The sequence below is a fragment of the Lepidochelys kempii genome, chromosome 5 (assembly GCF_965140265.1).
Source record: "Lepidochelys kempii isolate rLepKem1 chromosome 5, rLepKem1.hap2, whole genome shotgun sequence".
In the NCBI taxonomy this organism is placed as follows: domain Eukaryota; kingdom Metazoa; phylum Chordata; order Testudines; family Cheloniidae; genus Lepidochelys; species Lepidochelys kempii.
In genome coordinates this window covers 19,494,019-19,510,285 of record NC_133260.1, presented here as the reverse complement: position 1 = coordinate 19,510,285, position 16,267 = coordinate 19,494,019, and the positions used below count along the sequence as shown (strand labels likewise).

At 36.0% G+C, this 16,267-nt stretch overlaps 1 protein-coding gene across 16 annotated transcripts in view; it reads left to right on the top strand.

Moving 5' to 3' along the window:
* The window catches only part of TCF4 (transcription factor 4), a 315,108-nt gene that overhangs the window by 284,550 nt on the left and 14,291 nt on the right, over positions 1-16,267 (top strand). For all 16 annotated transcript variants that reach the window (XM_073343585.1, XM_073343588.1, XM_073343590.1 and 13 more), the window contains one exon: positions 1,989-2,192. In XM_073343585.1, the coding sequence (XP_073199686.1) occupies positions 1,989-2,192 (204 nt within the window). The remainder of the gene's footprint in view (positions 1-1,988; positions 2,193-16,267) is intronic.

Below are 16,267 nucleotides of genomic sequence, written 5' to 3'. Positions count from 1 at the left end.
TGAAGGGATATCAGGGAGAAAAGTAAGTGGTTGCTATGAAGTAGGACAGGGTGTGAGTGTTATGAATCAGGTTACTTTTATTTACGGTGGGAAAGTGCAGTAGAGGGATAAATAATACTTTCAGATTCTATGTGATGTGTTTCAAAGTATTGTAGGCTTAATATGATGGATGAATTGGCAAGAATTGGGTGGTAATTATGGCTAGCACAAGAGAGAGGATAATAAATAAATAAATAAATAAATAAGATGTTTTATATGGAGAGATTAGATAAGAGTTGGGGGCCAGCTGGAAACATATTAGGGACAAATGGGCAAGGTTTTTGAAAAGTCTAGATTATTTATCCCATTCTTTTTTGTTTGTTGTCTGTCTAGATAGTAAGGAAAGAGTTGTCTCATTATATTTCTTTCAAACATCTAGTACCTTTTGGGTGCTATATAATAATGCTAAAGATCAAAAATGTCTCAGTATAAAAAAGCAGAGCGTTTCTGAAGGCAAAATAAATAATCATCTAATACTGAATCATGGAAAAGTCTATCTGACTTCAATGGGAAGTTTCCCTTAGTCAGGAATTAGCAAGGACTGCAATATCTGGCCCAATACAAATATGTGTATCATGATTCATTGCCGGATGCTTTCTGGCTTATCGCAGCTTGCTGTGGTGTGTAGTTGTGAGTATAGAGTGGCAGTGTTTCTGGAACCTGTATGCTTCAGAGATCTGAAATGAGTGAAGAATTATTTTTGTAGCAATAAAGTTAACTTTTTTGGGGCTGGCCCTTTCACCTTCCCCTCCCATATCTTGTTGAAGAACAAGAAATTTGAGGCATCCACTTATCAGATATGACGTGCCAGAGGAGACAGTGTGACCTAGTAGTAATGTGAAGAGGGGATTTGAGTTGTATCCCTAACTCTGTCACTGATGCTCTGTGACCTTGGGCAAATAGTTCACCATGTGTGCCTCAGTTTCCTCATTTGTAAAATGAGGATAATAATCCTTATCTCTGTAAAATTGTATGGACTCCTTGCATGAAGGACACTATACAGCAAAATACAATGTATTATTTCTGAGTCCATTGCTTCTCCTCTTCCTATACTTGCCAACAACATGGCACTATTTTTCTAAAAGAAAGGTGATATTGGAAGGAAGTTATCCAGTAAAGCAGCAATCAGATTTCTTTAAAGTCAACATTGCTGCTGTTTATGGTTCAGATTTAGGGAGAATTCTAGTGGTAGCATGGGCAGCTCCCTCTCCTCCTGGAGGGAGGTTGAGTATAAGGTTTTGTTTTAGAGAGGGATGAGTTACGCTAGAACAAATGCTGCCGCCACTAACAGTTCAGTACCTCTCTGTTTTATGATCTTTTACATGTCTCGTACAGGCTGCAGAGCTCTAAACTTGTAAGGAGGTGTATTTATTAGTGCTCTTACCAACAATGCTTTAAAAGTAGTTTTAGGATTCACAGTTATAGGGAACATTTCAGTAATTGTGGAGATGGGACTATATGGCCTTAACAGGTTCTTTCTAACTTTTTGTTCGTAATTCTTTGATTACATAGGGAGAATAGGCCTTGTCAGAGAGTGATATAAGTTAGATGTATATTCTTTTTGCTTAAGGTAACACTACAACTTTTCAAAAATCACAGAGGGCAACATATGTACAGTAATGATTATGTTCATGAGGAATCATTGAACCTGTTTTGCCCATGAAAATGAAAGCTGTGCTTGTGTTAAATTCTTTCTAATTCCCTAGAATGCTAGTTTAATTATTTCCCTAGGGAAAAAAAATCACTTTTGTTAAAAAGGGGAAGAAATAAAAGGAACTGTTTTCAGTTACACATCCTCTCCTCCTCCCCCCCCCCCCCCACACACACACATACGCCAGCTAGCAATACAGTATGTGGCATACCTAATCTGTGTGTGTTTTGTCTCAAATGTTAAATGGCCCTTCACATTTGCTGATGGTTCTCTTGATTTGTTTTTCATAAACAAACAGCAAAGCCGGATTGAAGACCGTTTGGAAAGACTGGACGATGCTATTCATGTTCTCCGGAACCACGCAGTGGGGCCTTCAACAGCCATGCCTGGTAGTCATAGCGACATGCATGGATTAATAGGGCCTTCTCACAATGGAGCAATGGGAGGTCTTGGGTCAGGATATGGGACAGGCCTTCTTTCAGCCAATAGACATTCACTAATGGTAAGCTATGGAGATTAAATGACAGTGCAGGTTTAAAAACAGTCTAGTAATTAGAATTTCTGAACTGGTTTGCAGGCTTTTAAATGTTATTATCAGTCTTTCTACTTGTGCTAATGCTGCAGATATTTTCAGGTTTATGACAAAAATATCAAATTAATTTGTGCGAGGTTTTATAGTACTATGAGACATTTTTAAATGTACACTGTATATGTTTGCAGCACATATTGTGTTTATTGTGTACATTTTGCTCATGACAGTAAAAACTGTATTCTTTAAGACTGACTGATGTGAGGCTGCCATTAACAAAAAGCTGCTGTCCTCTGGCATCCAGCCTCATTAAAGATCCTTTCTAAAATAGTCTGGATTGTTTGAGAGATTTAGTTGGCTGACAAGTGTATGAATAGTATACCATCTTTCTCCTATCCATTAGCCAATAAGTATATCGGAGAGGAATCTTCAAGGTTTTTTCCTTTACTACTTTTTGCCTTTCCATTTCAATTTGAGTGAGTATAAATGCACTGCTTTTTTTAGGACTTTGCACAAATCCTGAATTCTCTCTCTTCCCTTTTTATTTTCCTATTCCTTTTTAAAAAAAACAACTATGTTTAGCGTGAAACTTCTGCTCAAGACCCATCCTCCGAAATGCATCCTGTAGCCTTATCTGTAGTTATGGGTTACTTAACTAATTACCCATCCCAATAGGAGGGTTTGCACCTACTTAAATTGTGAGAGTTCTGTCCAAGATCAACAATAGCAGAGCGGTTATCAATAGAAAGGGGGCCCCCATAGTGCACAAAAGGGACAACACAGTGCTCTTTTTGTAATAATTACTTTTATTAGCCATCCAAACAACAATACACACATTGCAGTCTGGTGAAAGAGAACACAATGGAACATCTAGTATTTGCATTACTCACACTATCCCTTGAGGAGAAACCCAAAGTATCAGTCATAATCGTCCTCATCGTCACCAGTGGATGTCTTCCTGGCATCACCGCAGGTCAAGTAGGCCAGGATACAGCTTTTATAATGTGTTATGCTGATCCTCACTATGCTTAATGCATATTCAGTATGGGTTTCAGACCCTTTTCTTTATCGGTATTTCCTCACCCAACTATCGTTGGCATGCCCTTCTTCAGTTGGTTACGAGGCCTTTTACATCAAGCTTATTAAGGCATATGTCAATTACATGTCATGGCGTTCTTGTTGTCTGCTGATGTTCCTAATTTAAAATATCTAAAGCTGGTATAAACTGGCATTTTGTGGTTACCTGTGTGCGGTTTAACAACGCTGACTTATAACATCACTCTATCTTTTGTGACCTTTTGTGATATAGGGTTGTTTATGAGTTTGTTACTTATGTCCCATCTTTAGGTCTTAATTAGTTTGGTTAAACTATTGTTTTTACAGGCTTAAGACCTGTAGGCTTTGGCATTACTGTCGTAATCCATACCTGTGCCCAATTTAGCATATGCCCATATGTCTGCAGCAACATAGATGGCTACAATTCATATATAAGATAACACTTAAGCAATGGGAATTAAGTACATGCTTAAGTATGTGCTAACATGCTTTTTGTGAATTGGGATCATATGTGATCACTAGTGGCTTTCACATTGGATTAAATATCCCACATCAGAGTATCAGGCCTTCTCTATACTTGGAGAATACCATACTTGTCCACCTTACTGAGGGCCTCATTCTATGAGTTTTTGTCATGTTGAGTAGTACTTTCTCACATGAGTGATCTTACAGTATAGTTACATGCATGAATAAATACCACTTAGCATTATCATTGCAGAATTAGTCCTAATTTTCCTGTTATAGTTTCTGATTTTTCTCTTTTGAGGGCAATATCTTCTTATGCTATATATTTTTTTGATGATGGGCGTCTGGCACCTTACAAAGGAAAATATCTTGTAGTTCCTGTGCCTCTGTAAAGAAAAATCATGCCTCTCTGATCTGTTTGATTTCTCTGAAAATGTCAACAAAATAGTAGACAAAGGAGAAGAAGCTGATGTGCATATTTGGAGCTGCAAAAACCCAAAACAAATTCTTCACAAGACGCTGTGAAAGAAATTAAGTAATCATACAGTGAACTCATAGATTGGAAACTGGATCAGAAACAGCAAATGAGGAGTAGGATTAAATGGCCAATTTTCAACATGATTAAAGGATAAAACTTATGGTACCCCAACATTCCATTCTAGGAGTAATGTTCAGTATCACTGATCTGGAAAAGGGGCAGATGTCGTTTGCAGATGATTCAAATTATTTAGTTTAGTCAAGATTAGAGAAGAGTGTGAGGAACTTCAAGGGGAACTGACCAAACTGGGTTAATGGGCAACATGATAACACATGAAATTCAGGTTTGGCAAGTGTAAGGTATTGCATATTAGAAGGAATAATTTGAAATACTCATATGCATTACTATTTCTCAGTTAACTGTAACCACTCAGGAAAAAGGCTTGACCATCACTGTTGACAGTTCAATGGAAATCCCAGCTCAGTGTACAGGAGTGGTAAAAAAAAAAGCAAACAAAATGTTAAGACAGCAAAAGGAATGTGATATAAAATAATACTGAAAATGTTATAATGTCATTATATAAGTCATGGGTATGCTTTCATTTGGAGTTTTGTGTTCACTTCTGGTTACCCTATCTCAAAAAGGATATAGTAGAATTAGAGGAGATTCAAAGGCAGGCTACAAAAATGCTTGGAAGCATGGAAATATTTCCATATGATGAGACATTGAACAGATAGTGGTGGTTTTGTTTAGAAAGGACATATATAAGAGAGGGAAGGCTAGAGGTATATAAAATAATGTATAGTAAGCAAGGTAAATCTAGTAGTCCAATTCATCCTTTCTTATAATTAAAGAATGGGATATTCAATAAAACAGAAAGTAAGGTAATTGACAACCTGTGACATTCATTGGTGCAAGATGTAATGGAGGCCAATAGCTTAGTAGCATTCAGAATAGGAATGGACATTATATGGATAATTAGAACATCCAGCATTGCTTTAAATAAGATTAAATACAATATTTAGAAAAAATGTGAACTCTCATGCCACAGGGCATAAACCAACTACTGACACAGGTCAGGGGAAAATTTCCTGTATAGAAACTCCATTGTTGTCCATTCCAAGGTCTCTTGCACCTTCCTCTAAACCATCTGGTATTAACCACTATCATCGGAGACAGAACACTGGACTAGATGGACCACTGTGCTCTAATCTACTAAGGCAATTCTAATGTTCCTGTGCAATCACCGCAGAAGTTCTCACTGTGAAGGGTAGAAACTTTGCTGGTATTTTTGTAGCAAATGATGCCATCAACCACTGTAACAGATCACTAGGTCATCCCTTCTATCAGATTCTAAACACCCAGGATATCCTGGGAGAGTCAGCTCTTGCTTTGATCCCTGGAATGCAGTTACTTATTTAGTCTTATACACTTTACTGTGTGTGAGACCTTAAAAACTGAGCCTGTCATCAATGTGGACCTTAAAGATCCCATGTCTTTTTTGTATGAGAAGGGGTTTTCTCCTTATGTCCTTGACCAAACAAATGCCGAGAGGGGTATTCAGCGGACTACGATACAGTACTTTGAGTAAAATTTAATAAGTACAAATCAGTGCTGCTGTTTCCAAGTAGCTTGTAAACCACTTGGGATGAAATGCTCGATATGAATGTAATTTACTGCTATTTACTATTACTTGTTGTTAATGTTTCTCTGTTGGTTCATTTTAAAATATGTTTCTCCTGGCAGTGGTCAATCTAATGGTTGGCTCTTCCTCATCCTAAAACTAAAGTTAAAAGTAGCTGTCATGGGTGAAGCATTGTTAAAAGCTACAATTGGGCCAGTGCTATTTATAGATTTCAAAAAATGCTGACTTAAAATAAAAGGAGTACTTGTGGCACCTTAGAGACTAACAAATTTATATGAGCATGAGCTTTCATGAGCTACAGCTCACTTCATCAAGCTGTAGCTCACGAAAGCTTATGCTCAAATAAATTTGTTAGTCTCTAAGGTGCCACAAGTACTCCTTTTCTTTTTGCGGATACAGACTAACACGGCTGCTACTCTGAAACCTGACTTAAAATAGTCTGCCAGCAGGCTCCAAAAGGTAGAAAAAAGACTTTTCAGCATCCCAGCTAAATCCATCTCTCTTCCCTCTCCCCTGTAAAAATAGCATGAACCCAGACATTGTTTTGCTCTCTGTGGCAGTTGCTGGGAATTCACAAAAGGAAATTCTAGGTTGTAATTTAGCTTGGCCTCAGGTAATGTGTTAAATACACTTGGGATACATATAATCTAAGATTTTTAGTTTGTACAACGCTATTTCCCACCAAATGTTTAAACAATACTGCTTTTAATGAAAAAATCTGGCTTTATTAAAAGCCAGATCTGTGACTTACAACCGTTTCTGCATATCTGCTCTCAATCAAGAGAAAAGGGTTTAATTTTTGTAGCTTTGTTCACTTTGCATATGTTAAACTGATGCAACATGCACCCAGGGCATCACTTCAGAGACAGTTTGTTCCATAAATATATAGTCGTCTCTTAAATACCAGATGTAGGTGAAGTTTAGATTTGGAACAAAAAGAATAGCAAACAATTAAACTGTTCGTATATAGCTTTTAGGAAGTATCTGACCCTTGAATTTCTTCTCTTATGTATCTGTTTTAGGAAAGAGTAGGCACTCTTTCAAAATTTGATTCGATTTGATTATGAACTGCTGCATAGTACCTTGTCATTTCTGCTATTGAAGACAAGCTTCTGCTTGCTTCTTTTCTGAAGTTTAGAAAACAATGAGTAATCTCATAAACAAAATATACTGAACAGGGCAACTCAAACAAAAGATGTGGCACTTCGACAACATGGCTAGTTCTAAAAACAAGAAGGGCAAATTTCTGTCTCTCGCTCTCCACATTTAACTTTCTGAAAAAAACAAGTCTGCTAGTGCACAAAGTGTATTAGTCACTGTCTGAAACTGTAACTTGTATGAAAGAATCAAGCCTGGTAATTTTTTTTGGAAAACTGGTATGAATTTTGAAGTAAAAACATAAGAACAAAGGAAATAGTTTTTGAATAGAGTCAGTCTTAAGTTAGCCTTTGACCATTTGATACATTCCACTCTGAAAAGGAAGTTGAAGGGGGAAAATTTTTTAAAAAAAATTTGAGGAGGATACTGGTAATGTTTTCCACATTTGAATTTTAATACATGAAACAGGCTATAAAACTTTGGCCAGCTGCAGTAAATAAAGTAGCAGTGGGAGGTATGGACCGGAAACTTGTACAGAATGTGCTGGTGGAAGTTTCTTTGCCCACTGTACACCTTCATTTGTTGGTTTCAAACTTGGAGTATGCTAGGGTAACTTGAGATTTAGCCCAGAGTCTCTGTTAGTTTCCAGCAGGTCTTCCTTATCAGATATCCTCCACAATTCTGTGCTATATTGGACAAGTATGAATCTGGTCCCCAGGCAAAAATAATATGAGACTGGGTCAGATTCTGCTCCCCACTCCGCTATTGTAAATATGAATTGCCTCCTTTCATTTCTGTGGAATTGCTCCAGATTTACAGCTGTGGAGCTGAGAGCAAAATTTGTCCCACCGCAATTACTTGTTTTCTTAAGAGAGACGGATGACACATCTAATGGGAAGTTCATGTATTTCACTCTGTCACTACAGTGTTTCCTTAAAGTCCCAATCCAACAAAGCATCAAGCACATGCGCAGCTTTAAGTACATGAATCGTCCCCTTGGATTTCTACAGTTGGTGGGGTCCTTGTTTCTAATTTCTCCTTTCATATTAGGCAGCTGGGGTACACTAAAATTCACACCATGCGCAGACTTGGCATATATTGTCTCAGGGCAGCAACAAATTAGTAAATTAATTAAGGTATGGGAGCTCCATACTCCCAAATTCCTAATCCCACTTACACTGGGAGTCAGGAGGATTGCTAACTTCCATTGCTGCTGATTTGCTGAGTGATTCTGGATAAGTTACTTAGAGACCAATTCTGCCAGTCTTTTACTGAATAGTACGATAGGGCCATACTCAAAGTAAGGAACTGCTCAGCTTGAATAAGAGTGGCAGAATCAAGCCTTAACTTTCTTGTACTTGGGTACAATGTAAAATGGGTAGAATTATAGAGTTCTGATTTAATATTTATTTGAATTGCACTTTGACAACCACTAACATAAGCTACTATAAAAGTGAATTAACTATAGTAATTTTTATCATAATTACAAAGTACAAATATTAAATTTGTCAGGATTGAAGTGCAGGAAATACAGAATACCATGACAAGAAGTCAAAATGTTACCTTTATAAAAACCCCAATAAACTACTTTTGATCTAAAAAGGATATTACACTGAATTAGTTTTATGTATCTATATAAATAAAATACACCCAGCACAAATTCAGACATACAAATGGAAGCTTTTAGGAGGTACAGTATATACATAGCAGAATACGTACAATAGACATAAGAACTGAGTGAAATTTTTCAGATGAAACTGTTTTTTCACTGAAACAGGCAGATTTGGGTCAACAGAAACATTTTGCAAATTTGCATTGAATTTGCTAAATTATTTTGGTCAGAAACAAAATTCCAAGAAAAATCAAAACAGTTCATTCTGAGGGATTTTTGACATGAAATGTTTAGCTATTCAATTTGAAACTGACTTTTTGTTTCAAATTTCACTTCAGTTTTATTTTTAAAAGCTTTAAAAAAATCAAACAAAACTAATTTTTTTCTTTTTTTCGTTTGTTCAGCCACTGAACCTAAAATTCAGTTATTCACCCAGCTCTAATAGATATGCCAAAAACTAATGTAACAGATAAGTATGCCTTCTAAAGTGACTTGGTGTGTGTTTACGTGAACCTAAATATACAGTAAGGGTACTTGAATCTAAATATCTCTTTAACTTGACACACCAGCAACAAACTATTTTGCAATCTTGACTAAGTTAATATTTACAACCTGCCATACTTAATAAAGGTTTAGACTTCAATCCTGCAAACAGAAATGTGCTTAACTTTACTATCATGAGTAGTCTCATTGGGACTATTTGTGATAGGAAAGTTAAGCACATGCGCAAGCATTTCCAGTATTGGAGCCATAATAATTAAAGTGAAGGTCGTGTGGCTTGCGAAGCACACACAAAACACCTCTATGCACTAAAAAGAGTTGAGTTTGTTCTCAGAGGTCAGACATGCAATATTGCTAAGAAATATCATTTCACTGGAAGAGTATTTGTATGTAGTGGTATGCAAATGATGAGAGTAAGCATCTCATACCCATAGCTGGTCATAATATTTGTGTCACAGTAATGGCAGTTATGAAAATAACAGAAGTTAGGAAATTCCAAGTCAAGACAGAAACTCCAAAGTTAGTTTGTTTGTATTGTATCTGCTCCTACTCCCACCACAAGTAGATCAGCTAAGCCTGTGTTGTTGCCCTTAATTTCCTGGTTTTGGTCAGTTCCATCATCATTGTAGAGATGATGTAGATTGTAGAGGGTTTTTTTAACATTTGAAATACAATTTTGTAAAATGCATTTATATGCTAGCTTTTATACAGAAATCATAAAAGAGGCACATTTCTTTTGTAGCAGTGTACAACTGGATTGATTATAACCATTATATAACAAAAACTGGTATGCAGTTTTTTTAAGACACTCCTTAGAAGTCCATCAGCTTGCTTCCATGCTTCACACAAAGGTCCACAGGAAGAGGATATGTTCATTTATATTTTTTTTAACATCCAAATTATATTAACGTATGGAATTTTCCACCGCTAGAAATTAAAATAGCAACTCATGAAGTAATTCAGTTATGTCATTCATATAAAAACAAAGAGTCAAGCAACTTGGCATTATTTAAAAGACAAGATTTGGCTTTTTTTATTTGTTCATTAAAATCTCTCCTGCTTTAATTTTTATCATAGTTGCAATTTAAAAAAAAACAAAACAAAAAACAAAGGTATGCTAATAATTGAGAAAACTGGACAAAACAGCCTTATTGGACTAAAAGCTTGTAAAACAAGCAGCAGTGTAACCCTTTTATATAACATTCATGTTCTTTCTAATTGGTTGACATTCCTAATTTCATGTAAATTATAGCCTCCATCATATTCTTAATACCATTTTTGAAGTACACTGTTGGTTTTAATCAGCAAAAAATCCATTAATTATTATTTAAAATGACACCCTTTTTCAAAAACATTGTCCTGACACAATGACTTCATTCATTTTAAACGAGTTAATTAGGTGTATTGTTAAAATCGTAGTATTTGGTTTCCAAGTTTTAATTTAGCATTAGCTAGCTCCTTGGTTTCCACACATGGACGGATCTATTGTGAAACCGAGTGTGTGTGAAAGTTATTGGAGAATGGTAGTCTCTGGATAACGTTCCCCTAAGCTGCCCTGATTTTTGTTTCCCCTGTAGTCTAGATGAGAAACAGCTGGCTTTTGTTTAAAAAGCTGTTTTGTGAAATGTCTGAAACTTGAGGTGTAGAGCTGAGGTCACCATTAAAGCAGGTGCTTGGGAACAAGTGGGAAAGAAAGCAGCAGAGACCGATTTAGCCACATAATCTTTTGGAGGATATTTCCTATTAGAATGGAATATGGTATCAAAAGGAAATAAAACTTATCTAAGTTTGCTGATTTGTTTACTATGTTTTTCACTCACAGATAAATGAAGGAGAGTTAATATTCCTAATCCTGTAGTTTTAGAACCTTTTGTATTCTGGATTTTCGCCAATACTTAAATGAATAGTCATCCCTGTAGGAAAGAAATCATAAGGATTATTTCACGGACTTCACTTCAGTGGCCATGGCAACCCACTTCTCTCCATAGTAGTTTGCAACTGGTTGATTTCTTTTAAAATACTTCAGTTGTCTCCCCTAGTATGAAAGAAATGCTGTTTAAGTGTGGAGGACCAGAACATTGAATTAATGCTCACTAGGTACTTATACTGGAGCATGAATAGAGACTGAGCAAATCGTACCAATGAGATAAGCACCTAAATTAGTCTTTAAAAAGCAAAAGCTAAAACATGTAGAATCGTTGTGTACTTAAAGTATCTATAGGCAGAAAGAATTAAGAAAACACATCTCCTCTCTTTAGAATCACAGATTATTAACAGCTGTTTGGGACTGGAGATTAACACTGTAATTTTTGAAGCACTAGAAGAAAATTTGTTTGGGAAGTTGGCTCTTCACTTCCAGTCCATGTGTAATGCCAAATAAAACTTCCTTTTGCAGAGCTCATGTGTTAGAGTTGAGCAATGTTGTGATTCCCTCAGAAACACTGGATTACCCAAGCCTACCTCCATTAAATAGAACAGAAAGACTATAGAGAAATGCATGGAGCGCTGCCATGCAGCATTCTATCATACAGTACATAACATGAAAGCCACTGTTTTGTTCAGACTGCCTCCCTGCCTCTACTTAAGACGTGGCACTCTTTTTATATATATAAATACTGAACTTCAGCTTTGCTACTTTTGTCTACGTTTAAATGGATTTTGCATATGACTTGCTCGCAAAATGCCTTTTCATAAGGTATTTGGAAAGCTGCTTAGTATTCTTTGGTACTCTTTCCTGTATTAAAAAAATGTTGAACTTCGCTGTTTTTCCTGATTTAATGGCACCCTTAATGTCTTTTTTTTTTTTAAATAAAAATCCTTTCTTTTTCTTTTGATCTTATTTATTGCCGAGCCACTGGTCATATGGAAATTATTATTGTATAGCATGGAGATGAAAGACTTCAGTGCCCTAAAATAAGAGTGAATAATTTGGACCAATAATGCGCACATAGAGTGAGAGACCATTTGTGTCAAAGTGGCCTGTGTTGTTCCCTTTGTAATATAGCAGTTGAGGTTTATAAGGGCTTTACGCAAATCTGCTTTCTGTCAAACTTATAAATTTTGACAATATTAAACACATGTTAACATGCATAACTTTACAACTTGCTTGCCACATGTTTTTATTTATCTAATTGGATAACACAAGGCCATCATATTTGTAAAGGTACCAAGGTAGTTGCTCGTTAAATTCATTCATGACTTTGGCTGTTTGAACTAAACTCTTCCTAATTGCGATATGTAGCTGTGATCCTGAGATGGGAAATCATTCAATTGAACTTCCTGAATTTGTAAGCATTAGAAAATACCTGTTAGTATTCCCTTTGCATCTTTGTTTTCAGAGTAGAATTTGTCAAATTCTTTCTGAGTTATATGTTAATATGAATTGTCTGAAGTGCTGTGTCTCAGTATGGAAAGAGTTAACTGTAAACAAAGGGGTAGTTTTTCAGCTTTTGTCTGCTACCTGCAATTCATGAACTGCAAATGCCCATCTGTGAGCAATCAAAGTAATGTTTGTATGGCTGTTTCTCACTTTTATAGATGCACTTTTGGTTTAAATAGTGTTCCTTCATTTTAGAGAAAATAAGTTTCCTTTCTTTTGATATGATGGAGATATTGACAAGATAATTAAAACTGGAATCTAGCACTCTTGAACCGTCAGGTGTAATTGATATTTCATGGGGAGATTACAATTCAAAGATACCAAAGCAGTTTTCTTTGTCAGTGGGTATCTAATTACAGTGAGAACATGTCAACTTTTCTCTTTGTGTTTGCTGAAAAACAAATATCTAGCTAATCTACCTATATATCCACACTTAGGTTTGTTTGTGACCTCTGTTTAGATTTTATTTCCAAGTTTAAGGTTCTGATCATACATCATACACCTGTAGTTTAAAGATCAGTATTTTGAAAATCAAAGACATATAGCTATTCATATTCAACAGCTAAGGTGACACTATCCTTTTGCAAACAATTCACTTATTAATAACACTTTCATGAAGGTGAGGTTAGGTAAGTTACATATCAGTTCCATTAACTAGCTGTTCCTGGACTGACAAAGCTCTAACCATGCACTTCCAGAATGATAGTGGAGGAGTAGCTTAGGTCTAAAGCCTGTTTTGGAGACACATATCTCAGGAGATATTATTAACAAGGATTGGATAACTGCCAAATGAAATTTAATACATTTTCACATCCATGAAATAGGCATCTTAAACACAGAAGCATAATTACTTTCAAAAACACTTCCTAGAAACAAAGAGTGTGAAAACAGTAAATGTATTTTTGTTGTTGTTTGTTGATAGCTACAGGATACATACAATGGACCTTATTTGCCACCAGTTTTTAAGCAGGATCTCCATTCAAGCCAGTGGGGGTTCTGCGTAAATATCATAGCATGATATGGTCCAGTGATATTTACCAGTCTACATTAAACACCGCACATATAATAAAATACAAAGAAAGACAGAGACTTGCCAAAGGCCACCTAACTTAAAGTGCCAGTATTTTAAATCTGCGAATCATGGGCTAGTTGGAACAACTGTTGAATTCAGTGAACTTGTTACACACCCTGGCCTTTGCCTGTATGTCAATGAACTATAATTATATTTTTCAACTATCGAGAAAATTGAGAATGCATGGGTTTAATTGTTTTTCTTGACAGATTTCAGAGGACGAAAGTGGGTTGGGTTGGGTTGGGTTTTTTTTAAATCAAAGGTAGAAACATGATGAATGCACCAGAAGACTAAGTGACCTTTTTCCTTTAATCAAGTTCTAGTTTTAGAAAGTTAATAATGTCTTAACTTTTCAGGCAGTTTCATGTTAGCTTTAACAGAAAACAAAATGTGAATCTTAAAAAAAAAAAAAAAAAAAGACACCGAAAAACCATCAAATGCCACCACACATACACATCTCTTTCGGGATGTTTGAATCTATATTCTAGTTCCGCTAAACCAAAATCTTAATAGAAAAGAGGCTTCTGTTCTAGATACCTCCATGTGCTTTCACAGAATAGGTTCTTTTGAGATATTTTGTTATTCTATAAAAGTATTTTCCCTTTTTCAAACTACTTTTGCAATATACTTTTGAAAACCATAGCTTCTGCTATTATGGAAGGGCTACACGTAGCACCCACAAAAATCTAGATAAAGTGAAAAGGCATAAACCGAAAAGCTTGGTATTCATACTTGAATATCTCAGTACTTTATATAAAAGGTCACAGGAAATAATGTGAGAACCAGATCTACCATTATTTCAGCTCATAAAATTTAAAAAAAAATCCATGAAAGACAAACAAAAATATCAGTACAAGTATCTGTTTTTCCATCTGGGTTTTCTCTACAACCATCATCCTAATATTTGAACACCTGTCAAAGAGTTTAACACTAAAAAGTCCAGTAGCCTAATTTTGATGCCTACCTCCTGATATTTCCTTTTAGCTGAAAAATCTCAAGAATAATTTTTTTTTGTTATTATGACTCCCTAAATGAAATAAACACAAAGAGTTACATGTAAATACTAGAGCCCATACTCACTTTGGGTTTTTTTTCATCTCCTAAATGTTCAACTAGGGGTCTGTTTAAAGACAGGTCAATAAATGAAGTATTAATAGAACTTCAAACTGAGCTTGATTCTCTAAAGATAGTATTATTTATAGATCTTCACTCCTGAGCCAGGGGAATGAGTCATAACTTCTCTCTATCTTGGGGAAAAACTGTTGTTTGTGTCACAGACAAGATGCTCATTGGTTGGGGATAGCAGATGCATTTGCTTCTGATGTTATTGCTGAAGGACTTGTCCACCATTTGCAAATGAGATTCATAATTTATTATTATGAATAGTATATGAATAGTATATGAATTAGTATATTATTCTGTCAGCACAAGGTAGGGTGATCATGATTTTCTTTCTTCCTTTCATTACTGTAGTAATCAACATCTTTATCATTATTGCTATCCTGTCTAAATAGGGCAATCTTCGAAGGTCCTTCTATCTGTAGTTGCAGCTAGTATCTAATATGGTATCTGCTCTGCTTAGTAGCGCTGGTCATGTCTGTGCATCAAAGACTGTTTTCTTTCTGCATTCAGTTGAACTTTAACTGCATTCTTGAACTTTAAGGGCTACTTTAATAAGCCACTGTCTCTTTTCCTGTGTTCTCTTACAACTGTAGAGATCAGCTGATGTGCTTTAGCATACAGCTGATAGATATGAATATCTGATATCTGATGGCAGAATGTTCTCAGTGGAGTACAGTTGACTGAAATTCACTTCCTCCATTGGTTTGACAGACTCTCGGTTTTTCGACAGAGATGTATAGATTGGTTTTGGTCTTACAGTGTGTGTGTATATGCGTATGCACCTAGATACAATAGTAATTGGCACACTTTTATACATCAGTAAAATATATTGTCTGTGGGTAAAAATTTTCTACAGCATCTAAATGACTTTGGAGCGTACATTACACTGAAAGTCAATGAAAGTGCCTAAGTTGCTTCTGAAAATGGGACTTAGGCTCTAAGTCATTTAAGTGCTTTTGAAAATTTGACCTTATATATTTAAAGGGGGGGTTATACAGTTCCCATTTACATGCTGGCACTCCCCCTCAGAACTGCCCACCAAGCAAGAAAAGTGTTCAGTTCCAGAACATCAGGTTGTAGACCAAAATGACATTTCTTTTCTCATATAAGCAATTATGACTGGCACATTGCAACAAAGGAAAGACGAAGAGAGTTTTATTCATAGCATATTCTGATCAGTTCCACTCTTCTGTCTTTCCATTTCCAATTTAAGAGATTCATCGTGGCTCTCAGGACATCGAATGCAAAGGACATTTTACATAAAAATAAAGTTCAGTGTGGTATCTCTGGAACAGTCTTTGCCCCTTCAAATCAAGGTGACTGGTTATGTGCTTAGGACTGAAGGATAAAAGTGCTTGTTCATTTTACGTCAGGAGGTATCTCAAAAGACAGTAAAGCCACATTACTTCTGATAAAGTGCTCTGATTGGATTAATGCTGACATCAAAGTATTCAGCCACTGCTGCAATGAATTTATGCTATTTATTTATCATTTACCTAGCAACAACTATGGGATGCTGGGCTTAGCAAAGTCACCGAAGGTTGATCCTGACCATAGGTGCTTATAGTTGAAATAGATGTAGATGTGAGAAAGAGAGGGGTAATGTCAGAAGGCAGTGAT